Source organism: Herpailurus yagouaroundi, unplaced genomic scaffold (assembly GCF_014898765.1).
Source record: "Herpailurus yagouaroundi ecotype Mexico unplaced genomic scaffold, PumYag 196, whole genome shotgun sequence".
NCBI classification, from domain to species: domain Eukaryota; kingdom Metazoa; phylum Chordata; class Mammalia; order Carnivora; family Felidae; genus Herpailurus; species Herpailurus yagouaroundi.
Genome location: NW_024412427.1, coordinates 36,889,563 through 36,907,794, shown reverse-complemented (window position 1 = coordinate 36,907,794; position 18,232 = coordinate 36,889,563). Strand labels below are relative to the sequence as shown.

Genomic DNA, 18,232 nt, shown 5'->3' with positions numbered 1-18,232 from the left:
TGAGGGCTGGAGGCCATGTCAGGTAGGACCCCAAAGGCCCTTTCATAAGCTTTCTGTTTTATTTTCACTGAGATGGGGAACCATATAGGTATTTTGAGCAAACAAGTGACCTAGGTCTTTAAAAAGACCTTTCTGACAGCTGACTTAAGTAGACAAGTGGGTAAAGGTGGAGGCAGAGGACCACTTATGGTGAGAAGTGGTTGGATCCTGGATAGACTTTACTTTTTTTTTTTTTTTTTTTTTTTACTTTTTTTTTTCCAACGTTTATTTATTTTTGGGACAGAGAGAGACAGAGCATGAACGGGGAAGGGGCAGAGAGAGAGGGAGACACAGAATCGGAAACAGGCTCCAGGCTCTGAGCCATCAGCCCAGAGCCTGACGTGGGGCTCGAACTCACGGACCGCGAGATCGTGACCTGGCTGAAGTTGGACGCTTAACCGACTGCGCCACCCAGGCGCCCCTAGACTTTACTTTTTTAAGTTTATTTATTTATTTTGAGAGAGAGAGAGAGAAAGAAAGAGTGAGTAGGGGAGGGGCAGAGATAGAGGGAGAGAATCCCAAGCAGGCTCCACACGCTGTCAGCGCAGAGCCTGACTTGGGGCTTGATCTCACAAACTGTGCCATCATGACCTGAGCTGACATCAAAGGTGGCTGACTGACCACTTGGGGTGCCTGGGTGGCTCAGTCTGGCTCTTGGTTTCAGCTCAGGTCATGATCTCTCCGTTTCATGAGTTCAAGCCCCACATCGGGCTCCAAACTGACAATGCAGAGCCTGCTTGGGATTTTCTATCTCCCTCTCTCTCTCTGCTCCTCCTCCACTTGTGCTGTCTCTGTCTGTCTCAAAATAAACAAATAAACTTAAAAAAAAAAAGTAGCTAACTGAGCTGCCCAGGTGGCCTAGATCCTGGATGGATTTTGAAAGGAGAGCTGATAAGGCTTTGTGATAGACACCATGGCATAAGAAGGGAGGATTCTAGGGTGATCTCAGAGTTTTGGCCTAAGGAAATGCAAGTATAAGGTTGCCATTCCTGAGGTAAGGAAGGTTACACAAAGAGTTGGGGGCTGGAAGAGTTGGGAACTTAGCTTTGAACATAAAAACTTTAGATGCTAATAGTATATCAGAGTGGACAAGTAGACCATTAGAGGGGCCTGGGGTTTAAGGAAGAGGTGTGGACTAGAGATACAAATGTGGGTGTCACCAGTGTAGTCTTTAAAGACTTTTAGATACTACTCAGAAAGCCAATGTGGTATATTGGGGAGCAAGAATTTCCTGTCCCCTTCTAGGTCCTTCTAGCTCTACTAAGAATCAAATTGATATGAGACAGATTAACAGGAGAATATTTAGTTTCCTATATACAGGAAATCCACATTGACACAGAAACTTGAAAGACACACAAAATAAGGTATATTTATTATCCTGAACTAAAGAGAAGCAGCCAGGGGTCTGGGAGTTAGAACGGAACGAATACAAGTCACAGGGCAATAAGAAGAGCAGATGTTTGGTAATTTAGATGTCTGCTTTGCCATATAGATGGGTCATTCAGATAAAGTTTATCTCTGGTAATAACCATTATTCTGGGAAAGACTCCCAATTTAGATTCTTCTATTTAGTTAAGGGAGGGCCAAAACATTTAAGTCCATAGGTCTTGATTGCCTTTAGTTCAAAATACTCTTCAAGCCAAAGTGGCCCATTTGGGGGAAGCCTGCCTTTGGCCCCTAGAGGACCAAGAGTTGAGGACTATATGAGCAAGTCCTAAATGCCAGCAAGACTCAATACCCCTCACATTTCTCTCTTCTCAACAGCCCTACCTTCCTTGCTTTTTTGTTTTTCTATTAAAAAGGATTTTGTGAGTGATGGGGTCAATTTTTTTTTTAACTTCAGTTTCTAGATTCCCAGTCTCCGGTATGTGCTAGTTTAACACTTCAAAGAATTCATCATTTAAGTTCTAGGAGAGTATTTGGAGATATCCACACAAATATGAATGCTGGTTGTGATATATTTTGCAATACAGTCAATGAAATTCTATTGTAATTTAGAAGTACCATTACAAAGCTAATATAAGAAGCTACTCAATTCCTTTTTTTAAATGTCTTTTTTTTTATTTCTAAGCAAGAGAGCACATGTGGGGGAGGGGCAGGAAGAGAGAGAATGACAGAGGATCGAAAGCAAGCTCTGTGCTGATACTAGTGGGCCTGAAGTGGGGTTCAAACTCAGGAACTGTGAGCTCATGGGATCATGGCCTGAGCTGAAGTCAGATGCTCAATCAGCTGAGCCACCCAGCCACCCCAAGAGCTACTGAATTTCTAAAGGCATTTCTAATTGATCTTAAATGATCAGTTGCCAACAGTTTTCTACTGACACAAATGTTGAAATTACACAAGTTCACTTTGTAATAAATAAGCAAATCTCAGGGCGCCTGGGTGGCTCAGTTGGTTAGCCAACCAACCTGGGCTCAGTTCATGAGCTCATGGTTCATGGGTTGGAGCCCGCATTGGGCTCTGTGCTGACAGCTCAGAGCCTGGACCATGCGTCAGATTCTGTGTCTCCCTCTCTCTCTGCCTCTCCCTGCTCATGCTCTGTCTTTCTCTGTCTCAAAAATAAACATTAAAAAAAAAAAAAGAAAAAGAAAGTAAGCAAATCTCTAGGTGGTAGATCGTTTGTAAGAAATAATGCCATATTAAAGAATGCCAAAACTGTAAAACCAAATTTGTGAAACTACTCTTTTCTTTGTAAGATGAGTTGAATTAGTTCTTAACTTGGGTTCCAGAAGTGTAAATTTATCTTTGAAACTTATTTCTTCCATCAGCTACTTTTTTTGTTTTCAAGTTTTTATTTTTAAGTAATCTCTACACCCAATTTGGGGCTTGAACCAACAACCCCAAGATGGAGAGTCTTATGCTCCACCGACTGAGCAACCCAGGTGCCTCTCCATCCACTATTTCTAACTGCTTTACAAAAATCTAAAATCAAATACAGGTTAAGAAGTAAGTTGTTTAAGTAGCTCAGTTTTCCTACGTTCAGCCCAAAACTTAACAGTTAAATTATCTATACACTTGTGTTAAAAAAAAGTACCTGAAAGTATATTTTTAAAAGTCTTGTGGGAAAACAGTTATAAATCATGAGAATGGTGATTTGTTACCTTTTGCTTTTGGTTCTTATAAACCGTTATAAGAACATTTCTGATGGGTTCATTCAGATTGAGTTTCCAGCATTAGTGGAAAATCACAAAGCCTGGGGCGGGAGGGGAAGGAGCCAGCTTTCCGCTGCGGCTCTGGATCACTGGGTGCTCCGTTTCAGTCCCGCGTTGTCTCACGTTCGGGTCACCGATCTGGGGCAGGACCCGGTGCGTTTGCACACGGCGCCGAGCACTAGGCAAAACCGGCCCTCCCACTCTCCGGGACCGAGCCCAGACCCCACCACAGCAAAATCGACCATTTGGCCCTGCCGGGACCATGACGCCCCGCACGGCTTCTCCTGCCCTTCTCCAAAATGGCTGCAGGTCGGCGCCGGGAACACTGGGCCCACTACCCGAGGAACTAGGGACGGGGCGGAGTGGGGGGCGGGGTCGGCAGGAGCCCGGCGTTGATTGGCTGGCGCCGCCGACCTGGTCCCAGGCGCCGGGCCGTACAGACGGGCGCAGCGGCCTGGGGCTGGGATGCTAGGGGCTGTGGGCTCCCTGCTGCAGCGGCTCCTGTGAGCGGCGGCGACTGAGACGCAGGCGGGCAGTGAGGCCAGTGGACGCCGTCGGCGGCCGGCCGTGTCGGCCGCGGGATGAGGAAGCGGACCGAGCCCGTCGCCTTGGAGCATGAGCGCTGCGCCGCCTCGGGCTCGTCCTCCTCTGGCTCGGCCGCCGCGGCGCTGGACGCCGACTGCCGCCTGAAGCAGAACCTGCGCCTGGCGGGCAAGGCGCCGGCGGAGCCGCGCTGCGCCGCAGACGCGGGCATGAAGCGGGCCCTGGGCAGGTGAGGCGCAGCACAGGGGCGGAGTCCCGGTACCTGGCCGGCACGTAGCCCCTAGTGCCCCCGCCCCTCCATAAGTTTCTTGTCTGTGGGAGCGCTCCACACCTACCCCCCACCCTCCGGTGTCCTCTTCCGATCCTCCTCTATCCCTTTCCCTCGCCTAGCCGCCCGCAAGTGCGGCCCTCGGGCATCCTTTCCTCAGGTACCTGCCTGCGGGAGCGCCCCCGACTACCCTCTTTACCCCCCTGGTGTCCTCTTCTCGTGCTGCGCGGAGCTCAGTCCCGCGTCCGTACCCTTCCCAGGTGAGCTAGTGGGACACCGTCAGCTACGGGCTGGAGCAGCGTCTCTCCCAGGGACTGGGGGCTGCGGGCAGCCACGACCCCTTGTGGAAGAGTAGCGGAGGGGTCGGAAGCGTCCCTGGTGAGGCCCCTGGACGCTCGGCACGTACGAGGTGGGACGCTGAAGGGAAGGCTCCAGACCCAGAGAACGGTGGGATCCTTCCCCACGGATTTCCTGCAGTGAACTCAAAACCGAGCGCCCCTCTTGCTGGACTGGTGTATGTAGAAACTACCGTTCCCCGGTTTCTTACTTTGGTATTTTCTCGGGTAACTAGTTGTCAGAAGTGGCATTCTCTACTCAGCTGCTGGACGACCTTTGGGGGAAGGTTAAATGGTCTGCTGTGTCTGAGGGCCGGGAAGGATACACCGCATCCTCAGCTGTTGGAAGGAAACCTGTCTTGGGTTGTGCAGATGGCTCGTGGTGCTTGAAATTTGTCTACGCGAGTTGTCTCCTTGGGAATCTCCGTAGAGTCGGAAGTCTTTTGGTTATTTGCATTCTCCCTCTGAGTAGGAGATGAATGCATCCAGGTAAAGCTGATTTCAAAATTAAGATAGTGTATTGCACAGGGACAAGTCTCTCCCCATATGCTGGTTTCTTAATTATCTGGCTGTTCATAGAACGTATCATTGATGGCAGTTTTGACAGCTGGGTGTTTCATGGTTTCGAACAAGTTAGTATGTAATGTTTAAGGTGTTGTAGAGTAATTTTTTGGGGGGTCAGCTGGAATGCCCTTAAATGGCATTGGCCACTTCAGTGTCAAATATTTATCCAAATAGTCCCTAAAAATAATTTTGTTGCTTAAAAATCCTGAAATTGAAAATATGAATATTTGGATAAATAAAAATATAAATATTTGGATGAATAGGAATATTTAATCTAAAAGGAGACCTCGGCATTTCAACTTTATTGCTTAAAAGGTCATGAAATTAAACTATAGTCTCCTCTAAGTTAGTAGTACAAATTTTTGCCAGAAGGGCAGGGACTGGCAGTATTTTTGTTTTTGTGTAAAATTATCTAGTAACTGGTCAATATCTTTTGTGAAACTAATTTATTTTTTGTGGAAAGGTTTATCTGCATTAAAAACTCCTGAATAGTTTTAATGTACTTTTGTTAGCAGGTTTAGCATAATGCCTAGATAAGTAGGTGAATTCTTCCTTTGAAAAAAATCAAATTGTTATGCCCAATAATGTTTGGGGAAATAATGCTGGCCTCGCACCTTCCTTGAAAGATGTACTGTATTCAAAGGATATGATTATTTTTATTTTTGTATTTGCTTGGAATGCTCTCCTGGACATTCTGCTTTGTTTTCTCTTTCACCAAAGTCTCTACTCAACTGCCATGTCCTCAGAGAGGCCCTCCCAGACCAGCCCATCCAAAACAGACTTCATGCCACTCCCAACACCCTTATTTTGTTTACTTTTTTCATCACACTTATCCCTGTCTTGACCTTGTAATTGCCTGTGTACTTGAGTTGCTTTATTGGTTGTCTCCTCCCATATAAGAATAGAAGCCTTATGAGAGCAGGGGCATTGGGCATTGTTTCCTCCACCTTTCTGTCTCCAGTGCATGGCCATAGTAGGTGGCTGAAAATACTTGTTGAATTAGAATCTGTAAATTCCTAAGAAGTGGAATTGCTGGGCCAAGGAGTGTGTGTCTATAACTTTGAAAGGTGAGGCCAAAGTGCCCTCCAGTGTATTGATGAGTACTTCCTCCAGCAGTGTCAGTTGTCTGCCCTTCCCCTTAATAATGAATGTTACCAGATATTTTGATCTTTTTCTATTTGGCTGATGAAAATGACATCTGATTTGTAGCTTTAATTAGCATTTCTTAATTGTTTGGTAGCAATTTTTGTGTGTTTTCATAAGCCTACTGTATACTTTTGGGTATACAATATCTGCATATTTTGCCACACTAGTTATTTTCATTATCTGCATTTTGTTGGGGTTTTTTGTGCACATTTTCAAATATACAGAAGTAAGGAAGACAATACAAAGAACCTCCATGTATCCATGACTTCTTAAACAGTTTGCCATGTTTTGCCAATCTTGAATTGTCTCTTTTCCCTCCATTTTTTGGGGGGGTGGGGTGGGGAACTAGAATATTTTTAAAAATGATTTCATCCATAAATACTTACAATATAGCTTGAACAAATAAGGACTTTTTGAAATATGCATACCCAAAATGCTATATTTATCAAAATCAACAATTTATTGCCTGTTACTAATTTAATCTGATACCCAGTCTACATATGCATATCCCTAGTTACTTCAGAAACAGCTTTTTAAATTTGGTTTGTTTCAAAATCCTGTACATTTTGGGGCACCTGGGTGGCTCAGTCAGTTAAGCATCCAACTTCAGCTCAGGTCATGATCTCATGGTTTGCGAGTTCTAGCCCTGTGTCAGGCTCTGTCCTGACAGCTCAGAGCCTGGAGCCTGCTTCAAATTCTGTGTCTCCCTCTCTTTCTGCCCCTCCCCTACTTGCTCTCTCTCTCTCTCTCTCAAAAATAAGTAAACATTAAAAAATTAAAATCCTGTACATTTATTATGTTTATTCCTAGTTACTTGATCTTTTTTGTTATTGAGAATATTGAAATTTTTGTTATTGATCCTTTCTTACATATTACATATTTTTATTATTGTACTTATTAATTTTGTAAGCAGCAACTTATGTAATCATATAGTTTCTAGTGGATTTTGCAGTTCTCTTGGATTTTCCAGGTATAATATCATATCAGTTACAAATAAGAATTTTGTCCCTTGGTTTGTCCTTTTTATGTCCCTTACATCTTTTTCTTTGATTGCATTGTATTTCCAGAACAAGATTAAACACTAGGACTGATACTGGGTATCCTTGTCTTGTTCCTTACTTTACTGAGACTGCTTTGTGTTTTTGCCACACTAGTTATTTATTAAGCGTGTGTTGCTGCTGTTTGGTTTTTTAATCAAAAATGGTTGTTGAATTTTATCAAATGCCATTTTAGCATCTGTGAAATTATGTAGATATTCTCTCTTGACCTGTTAATATGAATTAGAGTAACAGATTTTGTATTATTGAATCATTGTATTATTGAATCATCAGTGAAAATTCTGTTAATGTGTAGCTAGGGCCTCTTAATGTTTTACTTAGTAATTTTAAATCATCATTCATCATTTGAGAGACTAGTCTGTAATATTTTATTTTAGAGAGGGAGAGAGAGAGCATATGAGCCAGGGAGAGGCACACAGGGAGAGAGAGAGAGAGAGAGAGAGAGAGAGAGAGAGAGAGAAAGAGTGTATCTTAAGCAGCCTCAATGTTCAGCTCAGAGCCCCACATGGGGCTTGATCCCATGACCTTGGGATCATGACCTGAGCCAAAATCAAGAGTCGGAAACCCAACCAACTGAACCACCCAGGTGTCCCTGTAATTTATTTTTTAATGCAATCTTTATCAAGTTGTTTTAGTGCTTTATATAGCTTTATTAAAACCTTTCTCTTTCTTAGGGCACCTGGGTAGCTCAGTCAGTTAAGCGTCCGACTTTGGCTCAGGTCTTGATTTTGTGATCTGTGAGTTCAAACCCTGTGTTGGGCTCTGTGCTGACAGCTCAGAGCCTGGAGCCTGCTTTGAATTCTGTGTCTCCCTTTCTCTGTCTCTGTCTCTCTCTGCCCCTCCCCCGTTCTCACTCTCTCATAAATAAGCATTAAAAAAAAAAATCTTTCTCTGCTTCAGCCAGTTTAAATACTTTTGAAATGATTTGTTTCTTTAAATTTTGGTGGAATTCCCCTGTAAAACTAAACCTGGTGCTTTTTTAGATTTGCTATTTCTTTCTGGGTTTAGTTTTGGTGATTATACATTGATAGAAAATTCATCTGTTTTATCCAGTTTTTTCCTCTGTATCTGGGGCTGTTACCCCTGTCTTGTTCCCTAATTTGTGTGCTTTTTTCCTTTTTTCCCCCTTGATTAAAAGTAGGTAATAGTATATCTAATACACAGACATGCATTGAAGTAGAAATTTTTTTTTTCCTAAAGAAAATATATATTTTTTTAGTTAGTTCTGGGAGAATAGGATGCTGCTGAGGGTTCTGGAGAAGTAGAGAAAACATCTTCTGTCTGAAAGTGGTTACTGCACCCTCTCCTGTTGCCACTGCCCCTGGCAGGAATGTGGCCCTAGGTTGGCCAGATCATCCAGTCTCTCCAGAAGAGTAGCTGGGTGTGTGTGTGTATACACCCATGTGTGTGTATGTGTGTGTACACTCAGACTTTGTAAACATTGGCAACTAATTCAGGTAAAAACAACTTTGGAGTAAAATAATTTTGAGAGAGAGCATGCAGGTGAACAAGGGAGGGGCAGAGAGAGAGGAAGAGAGAGAATCCCAAGCAGGCTCCACACACTGTCAGCACAGAGCCTGATGTGGGGCTTGATCTCACAAATGGTGAGATCATGACCTGAGCCAAAATCAAGAGTCAGACACTTAACTGACTGAGCCACCTAGGTGCCCTGGACGGGTTGTATTTAAAGGTAAATGCTTATCTAACATATACATTGACATGCACTCCCTGGGAGGAGGGACTAGATATTAGTTTTATACAATATCTGGTAATTTTTAGAAAATGAGGAATTTTTGGGTCTTCCCTGTTCTTTTCAGTAACCTAGGTCTTCTTGGGACTATGCCTTGAAGGCGTAAGTACTCTAATTTGTACCCTGGGAAGGTGGTAATGAGATGTATGGGTCTGTGTGTTTTAGTGAACTTGTCTTTATTCTTCTACTCCCAGCTCATAGGTGGATCTGCCAGTGACTGAGATCAGTGGGCTGCACAGGAGGTTTCATAGCCTGTGATCCTTGCATGTAAATACAGGGGAACTGAGGCATCACCCATGGTTCCTCCTTGACCCAAAGGAAGGAACTTCATCTAGCTGCTAATGGCTTCACTATAATCCAGGAAGGCCATGGCTGAGGTTAAGGCTGGTCTCCTTTAACATCAGTCTTCCTGAACTCACCCTAGAAGCTTCACTTTGTCCTTTCTTTATATACCAAGAAGGTGAGAATGTATTCTGGGGTAGTTTTTGTAGTTAAAGTCTGCTTTTTTCCATCCTCCTTCTCCTTCCACTCCCCCAGAATACAGTCTATGCCTGGACAATGATAAGCAAGGAGGCAAGGCTTTGTTTATGGCACCTCACCTGGAGCCCCCAGCTGGGCCCATCTCTTCCCAGTTGTGGTTTACCTTATCAAGGCCACACTCCAGTCCTGGACCCAGGACCCTGGGATCTGGTGCTTCTCTCATGTCTCCTTTGGTGAGATTTCATGCCCTATATCTCTCCTTGTTTCCAGTTCCTTTTTAGCCAATGTTTACTCTCCCTTCTCAAGGGAGAGTGTCTTGTATAGTAACTACGCAGACACTGGTCATATATGGAAGATATTTTTGAGTAGATTAAAAGGTCTTAAAGACATTATCATGGAGGTGGCCTTGGAAAGAGGCATAAAAGATGGGTCATCTTGTCAGGGTTATGCTGACGGCAGTGGAGACAGGCTGCCTTTCCAGGCTCGTGATCCTCCTCCTCCTCCCACATGGGCACTTTTCTTTCCAAAATGAAGACTACAGGAAAAATTTTTACTGTAATATGATCTTGAAAACTGACAGATTAAGTCAGCGCTCTTCTCCCAGAGATGATGCCACAGAACTTGGATGTTGGTGGGTTTGTGCTTTGCCAGAGGGCTCTTTCAGCACTGGTAGTGGGTAAATCATTTGTTTTGTCCTAAACTGAAGGCTAGGATGGGGAGGATCAATTAGGGCAGTGGATGCTGACACAGGTAAAAATGGTAGCAGGAAGCTTTGACTGAGATGTCCATTTAGTCGAAAGACCCATTATTTGGGTTTGGTCCTCATTATAGCATCATTTGATGTTTTAGAGGAAAGCTTGCATGGATAACAGACCCGAGTGAGTGTCTTCAGGTTCTGTGACTTGGGGAGAGTTGCTCAACTTTCTGAGTTTGTTTTTCCTCTGTGATGTGGGGATAGAAATTTCTCCCTATAGGATTGGGGTGAAGTTTGGGTGTATGAAAGAGCTGGGTGCGAGATGAGTGTTCAATCAGTGGCACTTTCTACTTTGCTTGTCCAATGGTTATTACTAATACTAGTAGTTGGGCGTACTGAGAAAGCTCTGTTAACTTAGAGGAAAGGAATTGATCCTTTCTCTTCTCTGCCCGCGAATGATTACAATATGTCTTCTCAACCAGTCATCGTGCCTATACTTTTTTATTTATTTATTTTTTTTAATGTTTATTCATTTTTGAGAGAGACAGAGACAGAATGCGAGTGGGTTAGGGGCAGAGAGAGAGAGAGACACAGAATCCAAAGCAGGCTCCAGGCTCTGAGCTGTCAGCACAGAGCCCGATGCGGGGCTTGAACCCACGAACCGAGATCATGACCTGAGCTGAAGTCAGACACTCAACCGACTGAGCCACCCAGGCACCCCCATCGTGCCTATACTTATCATCGTGATCAGTAATCATATCTGTGGGTATTAGAACATTTATAACAGTACTCTTTGGCTATTAAACACTTTTTTCACCAGTTCACTTTGCAGAGTTTGAGTACCTTTTAGGTACAATAACTCTTCTAAGTCCTGAGGCTGCAGCAGTGGATATGGGTCACATCTTGTGGGCTTTATATTCCCATGGGGAGGTAGATAACAAACGAGTAAGGGCATGCTGCATCAGGTGCTTGGGGCGCTGAGGAGAAAAGTAGGCTGGTAAGGAGCGCCTGTGGTGCGTACATGGTTTAGGTGGCAGGAGGCCTTTCCAATAGGGGACGATTGAATGGAAGCCACTGGTTTCTTTAGAGTGGAGAAATGCCTTGATGTGATGTATGTCATTACCATGTCATACTGACTGCTGTGACAAGGACAGACTGGAGGGCCAGAGGGAGCAGGAGGACCAGTTAGGAGTCGTCCAGGCAACAGATGATGGGGACTTGGGCTGGCAGTAGCTGTGGAGGGGAGTAGTGCTGCATTCTGGGTCTGTTTTGAAGGAGAAGTCAAAAGATTTGTGGGTGGATTAGCATGAGAGAGTGAGGATGTTCAGAAGTGCTTCACCAGTTTTTTCTTGAGCAGCCAGAGGCAAAGAGCTGCCATGTGCTGAGATGGGGCAGCTACGGGAAGAGCAAATGCTTTGGGGGGTGATGAGTTTGGTTTGGGGCATATTGCGGTGTCTCTTCTTGCAGATGCAGTAGGTTGGAGGAGCTGGAGTTTGGGGCAGTTAGGCTGACTTCTGACCATTAGCCTGCAGAAGGTATTTAGAGTCATGACAGAGGTCTGAGGGTTGGGTTCCAGGTCCTGGGTGATTAGGGGTTGGGGAGGAGAGGAGACCTGGAAGGAGCAAGGGAATGGATTGGGAGGAGGGCTAGGAGGAAGGGGTCAAGGGAGCTGTGCGAGGAAGCCTATTGCAGAGAAAGCGTGATCTGCTGTTGGATTTGGTGATGTGGAGATGAGTGGTTGACAAGGATGAGTAATTGGAATGGTGGGGTAAGAGTCTTACAGTGGTTCAAGGGAGAGGTGGAGGGAAGAAATGCAGAAAGCTTTTTAAAGGAGTTGTACAATAAAAGGGAACAAAGATGAGGGGGATAGCTGGGGTGGGAGGAGACTCCTCACCAGTGCTGTTAGAGCTCGTTGCTGTGCTTAGTGGGATGGTCCAGTAGGTATAGACTGGCCATGTGGATGCTGGTGGTATGGTGTCTCTGGGATCCAGCACCCCAAGGCTAAGTGGAGGGTCCCCAGACAGGAAGGCAGGTCAAGGGTGCCGCAAAGGTACAGGGAGGTGGTTAGATTTGCAAGGGTAGTGTTGGAAGTTGTCTTCTGCATGCTTCTGCTTTCTCTGTGAAATAAGAGCAAGGTTGTCCATTGAGGGGAGATGGGGTAGAAGCACTGAAGAAGGTCTTTCTTTTCACTTCTCCACCAGGACAGTCCTATTCTTTATTCTCGATCTAATCAGACTGTTCTGGCGTATTTGCTAAACATTAATGTGAACAATCATGCTACCTAGCAGGGACTCTTCTTTCTGATATGCAGTGTTTCAAAAATGGCTCCCATGAGAAGTCATTTTAGCTGTGAGCTGCATGTCAGAAAAGCCACACGTGTTTCTGTACAGTCGAGTGCTACCTGGCTCCAGGGGGCATGAGTGGGAGGGCACTGCCTCCACAAAGGTCCTGCACACATCCTGGTTACAGCTGGGTTTGAGATGGAGATGGGAAAAGGAGCAACATGAAGTGAGGTCAAGATAGAGTAATTATGTGGGACTCAGGCAGAATCCTTACCTCTCAGGTTTTGCCAGTACACAAATAACTGTTTCTAAATAGAATTTATCTTGAGATGGTATTTGTGGACTTGAGTAGTATTAATATCTATATTCTATCACCAGGTATGGAAGTGTCCTAAAAAGTAAAAAGAGCAGGGTAGATGGGTGTCAACGTGAGAAGTTTCAGAAGAGTAAGACTTTTCATTTTGCAAAGATGAAGGCAGAGGAGTGTCACTGAAGGAATATAAGCAGATCTCAGGAATGCTAGACTTTGGGGTCTGTTCTTGAATCTTGAAAGAAGTTGCCCTGAGCTTTAGGATGAGAAAAGAAAGTTCAAATTGTTTTCAGTTCTTATCAAACTTGTGGAATCTCCTTGCGAGTTTTAGATATGTTGACTGAACTATTCACAGTGGGAGGAGAAGAATGTTCAGGGTTGAAGCAGGTCATTTTGATGCAGTAGTTGCAGTGGTTTAGGTCCCTGAGAGGCATATGGCTTTTAACTGTTATCTTCTTCTAGCATATGTACAACAGAGACTTCCCACCCTTTCATCTTTCATCCTTGACTTGTGCCATTCCTGTTCCTGTTGCTTCTACCTGAAAATGGCCATGTCACTGGTGGGTGCCCGTAGGTTATTTTATTCACACAGTTACACAGTTATCATGCTTCAATTATTGGTCAGATGCATGCTAGGCACTGAGAACATAAAGATGGAAGGAAACAGTACCTTTTCTCAGGGAGTTCATTGTCAGTTTTTACTTGTGACAGCCATCAGCTCTTACACTCAAATATTTTAATGATGTCTGCCGTAAAGACAAAATGCAGGCATGGCTGGAGATGGTTAGTCTGATCTCACTTTTGTCCTTTGTTGTTCTGATGTTTTTTTGTGCCAATTTATCTTCAGAGAATCTCATCTTTTAGGCTCTCGTTTCACTGACAGGATGTAATGCATCTTGTCAATGCATTCCTGGCTTACCAAGGTTTCTGTAGATATAAGAAAAGAAATTTTCACAGTTTGGGGACACACCACACTTCGACAAGGCACATCATGGCAGAAACTATGGGATGGAAAATAAAAAGACTGGACATTTGATATTTGGCTTAGGGTTCCAGCAGGAAGGGACTGTTAGACCGGTGTCGGCCAGCTAGGAGCCTGCCAGTACTTCCCCAGGGCCTCAAGAGAGAGCACGAGGGAGATTGTGCAGGGACCAAGGCAGGGATCTCCAGGTGTGAGGTTACCACAGGGGATAGTGATCACCATGGTGAAAGGCAGCCCCCAAGGAACCCACTCTCTCTCCCCCTTTGTTCCTCCCATTTAAACTTTTATCTCATTACAAAAGTAATAAATATTTCTTTTCTTTTTTAAAGATTTTATTTACTTATTTTGTGAGAGAGAGCACATGTAAGCAGGGAGATGGGCAGAGAGAGGGAGAGAGAGAATCCCAAGCAGGCTCCATGCTGTCAGCACTGAGCCCAATGAAGGGTTCAATCCCACCAACCATAAGATGATGACCTGAACCACAATAAAGAGTTGGACGCTTAAACAGCTGAGCCACCCAGGAGTCCCCAAAATAGTAAAGCTTTCTTTTAAAAATTTTTTTTTTCCAACGTTTTTATTTATTTTTGGGACAGAGAGAGACAGAGCATGAACGGGGGAGGGGCAGAGAGAGAGGGAGACACAGAATCAGAAACAGGCTCCAGGCTCCGAGCCGTCAGCCCAGAGCCTGACGCGGGGCTCGAACTCACGGACTGTGAGATCGTGACCTGGCTGAAGTCGGACGCTTAACCGACTGCGCCACCCAGGCGCCCCAGTAAAGCTTTCTTAATAAAAATTTAAAACAGAGAAAATGAGAAAATAGAATTTCCTTGGATAATTACTGTTAACAATGTGGCATATATTGAGAATATTGCTTGAATGTTTGTTCTTTTGTTCATCTCACAAATACTTGTTGAGACCTACTGTGTGCTAGAGGATGTGGTTAAAATGTTCCACAAGAACCAGGCAGGTCCCAGCCTTTATGGAGCTTACATTCTTGTGAAGGAGAAAGATAACCAAAAAAGGTAGTGCTTAACCGTACAGTAAAATTTCAAGGGGTGCAAAGTAGTATAAAGAAAAAAAAATAAGGCAGTGTTAAACACAAGACAAGTTGCCCAAAATGGAGTCACTTATGCTAAGCCCTCTATCACCAAACCAAGACCAAACTTGATTACAGCTTCAGCTCCCCCAGAAATGGAATCTTAAGCCACTCTATCAGGAATCACCTGATCAGCACTAGCAAGGTAATCTGCCTGACAGATCCCTGCTATCCCCTAAAGGAAAGTGACCAGGCAGAAACCAACCTGTTTTTTTGCCCAGTGTAACCTTCTTCTTGCTCACTTCTGCCTGTAAAAGCCTTTCATTGTGCACGGCTCCTCTACACTTCTTTCTATCTGCTGGATTAAATGCTGCCTGACTCATGAATCATTGTATAAAGCCAATAAGATCTTTAAAATTCACTCAGTTGATTTTTTTTTTGTTAACAGTAGGTAATGCAGTTGTGTGTAAAGCACTTGAAAACAAGCTGTACTATAGTGTAAAACATTTTTGTCTCTGGCAGGAGAATAAGGCCTTTTCACAGCAGGACAACTCTGCCAACATCCTCATGATTTTTTGTTTTCTTCTCTGGGAACAAAGAGACATTTATGGATTGCACTTGTGTATTTTATTAAGGCCTTAAAGTTTTCAAACCTGTTGAGTGAAATTATCCCCAATACTGACTGCGTTCAAATAAGATTTTGAAGATTATTCTTCAGGTTTCCACTTGTGAACTGAGGAGAATTTAATCCAACTATTAGTCTTGGGGAATGAATTTTGGCTTTACTTTTTTGTTCATTCTGAGAGATATAAAGAGATAATACATATGTTACATATGTTCTGTATTATTACATGTATATTTTATATACAGTTGACCCTTTAACAATGTGGGAGTTAGGGGTATGCACCCCCATGCAGTCAAAAATCTGTGTATAACTTTTGACTTCCCCAAAACTTAACTACTAATAGACTACTGTTTACCAGAAGCCTGACCTATAGACAATTAACACATATCATGTATATTATATACTCTTTGTATGTTGTATACTCTATTATATAAAGTAAGCTAGAGAAAAAATGTTATTAAGAAAAACATAAGAGAAAAGGTAGCTGGGGTGGCTATATTAATATCAGTATATTCCAGAGCAAAGAATATTTTCAGAGATAAAGCAGATCATTTCTTAATGACAAAAGGATCAATTAATCAAGAAGACAACTTTAGGGGTGCCTGGATGCTTAGTCGGTTAAATGTCTAACTTGATTTCAGCTTAGGTCAGGATCTCATGGTTTGTGAGTTTGAGCCCTGCATGGGGCTCTGTGTTGATGGCGTGGAGCCTGCTTGGGATTCTCTCTCTGCCCCTTCCTCCCCACCCCAAAATAAATAAACTTTTTTTAAAAAAAGGGCCTGACAACTTTGAATGTTTGTATATGTAATTGACAGAGCTTCAAAATGTGTAAAGTGGAAAGAGAACTCAGGAAAATAGACACATTCATTATTATAGTCAGAGATAGAAGTAGAAGGCAGAAAGTCAGCAAGAGTGAAGTAAATTTGAACAACACTGTCAACTTAACCTGATTGTCTAACAATGGCAGATGTGTGTTCTTCTTAAGAGAAGATCCATAGATCATATTCTAGGCTATAAAACAAGTCCCAATAGCTTTAAAAGAATTTAAATCATGCAAAGTCTGTTCTTTTACCATAAGAAATTAACATTAGAAATCAATTAAAAAAAAAAAAGATGTCTGGAAACATTTGAGAGCTGAAGAACACACTTTTTTTTTTAATGTTTATTTTTGAGAGAGAGAGACAGAGTATGAGCAGGGGAGGGGCAGAGAGAGGGAGACACAGAATCCAAAGCAGGTTCCAGGCTCCAAGCTGTCAGCAGAGCCCAACGTGGGGCTGGAGCTCACAGACCACGAGATCATGATCTGAGCTGAAGTCAGATGCTTAACCAACTGAGCCACCCAGGTGTCCCTGAATAACACACTTTTGAATAAACCAGAAGTCAAAGACGAAATTAAAAAGTGGTCCAAACTGAATGAAAATAAAGACATGTGTATGCTTCTAAAGCATCTTGGGAGAATTTATGACACTAAAGGCCTATAGGAAGGAAGAAATGTCTTCAATGACTTCAGTTTCCATATTCAGAAACTGAAAAACAAAATGTACAAATTAAACCCAAAGTAAAAAAGAAAAAAATGCATATAATAAAAATCAAAGCAGAAAGCAAAGAAATAGAAAACAAAAATATTAATCTTAATAGTAGGTTTAATCTGTAATAGGCAAAAACTGGAAACAATCCAAATGTCTATCAGCAGGTATGTGTGAAAATGAGTTGTGTAGTCCTACAGTGGAATATTAGGAATCAAAGGAAATGGGGTGCTTGGGTGGCTTAATTGGCTGAGTGTCCGACTCTTAATTTTTTGGCTTAGGTCATGATGATCCCAGAGTCATGGGATCAAGCCTCACATCGGGCTCTGTGCTGAGCCTGGAGCCTGCTTAAGATTTTCTGTCTCTCTCTGCCCCTCTCCCCTGCTTGCACTCTCTCTCTTTCTCTAAAAAAAATTTTTTTTAACTAAAAAAAAAAAAAAAAGTGAACTTGGAGCACAGAGGGTATTTAGGGCTGTGAAATGACTGCATTACACTACAATGGTAGATACACATCATTATACATTTGTCCAGATTCTTAGAATGTACAATACCAAGAGTGAACTCTAAAGTGAATGGATTCTGGATGATGTGTTAATATTGCTTCATCAGTTGTAACAAATGTACCTCTCTCTGTGCTGGGTGTTGATGTAGGGTAAGCTGTGTATGTGTGGCAGGCAGAGGTATATGGTAAATCTCCGTACCTTCTCAGTTTTGCTGTCAACCTAAAACTGCTCTAAAAAATAAGTTTTTTTTAAAGGGAGATACAGGCAACAGTGAATGAACAAATTAATCTCAAAATAATTATGCCAAGTGAAAGAAGCCAGACAATAGAAATTCTATATATATGAAACTATTCTGTAGTTGCAAACAGCAGATCTGTGATTGGGGTGTGAAGTGGGGACCAGAGACGAGCAGGAGGGAAAAATTAAAAGGGGCAAGATGAACTTGAGGTGATGGGTATGTTCACTATCTTGATTGTGGTGGTGGTTTCAAAAGTGTTTACATGTGTTAAAACTGATATAATTATATCCTTTAAATATGTGCAGTTCATGTCAATTGTATCTCAGAGCTGTTCCAAAAACAAAACAGATGTTATAGAGCTTTTACGTGAGCATTTTGAAAAAAAATTTTTTTCCCTCAGCTTTCATTCTTACCTGTGTTCTTGCCACCACCCAGAACTTCTGTGGGTTTTGCTGCCACCATGGTGTCTTTGGGATTCAGAGCATAGTCAGGTTATCTGAAACCCCAAGGAGAAAACCCAGGGAAGCTGAGGGTCAAATTTTCATTCTAAAATTTTTCTGGGTATCTTCTCAGTGAGGATTTGGTTGAATAGGAAGACTGGGTCACACTTAGAGGCCAAGGACCTGAGCTCCATCCCCAGCTGAGGCCTTACTTTGAGCAAGCTATTTACTAGCTATGAGCTTAGTTTCCAGATCTCTATA

At 43.1% G+C, this 18,232-nt stretch overlaps 2 protein-coding genes across 3 annotated transcripts in view; one reads left to right on the top strand and one right to left on the bottom strand.

The window, feature by feature from the left end:
• GINS1 (GINS complex subunit 1) overlaps nt 1-3,461 on the bottom strand; it is a 28,316-nt gene extending 24,855 nt beyond the window's left edge. Inside the window, exon 1 of the mRNA XM_040447921.1 lies at nt 3,141-3,461. The gene's annotated coding sequence lies outside the window, so the exon portion shown is untranslated. The remainder of the gene's footprint in view (nt 1-3,140) is intronic.
• Nucleotides 3,462-3,595: 134 nt separating this feature from the next.
• The window catches only part of ABHD12 (abhydrolase domain containing 12, lysophospholipase), an 86,995-nt gene continuing 72,358 nt past the window's right edge, over nt 3,596-18,232 (top strand). The window contains exon 1 of one of the 2 annotated variants that reach the window (XM_040447916.1): nt 3,596-3,963. In XM_040447916.1, the coding sequence (XP_040303850.1) occupies nt 3,773-3,963 (191 nt within the window). In that variant the 5' untranslated portion in view covers nt 3,596-3,772. Of the gene's footprint in view, nt 3,964-4,323; nt 4,827-18,232 lie in introns of those variants that run through there. The other variant, XM_040447917.1, reaches the window with a different exon arrangement.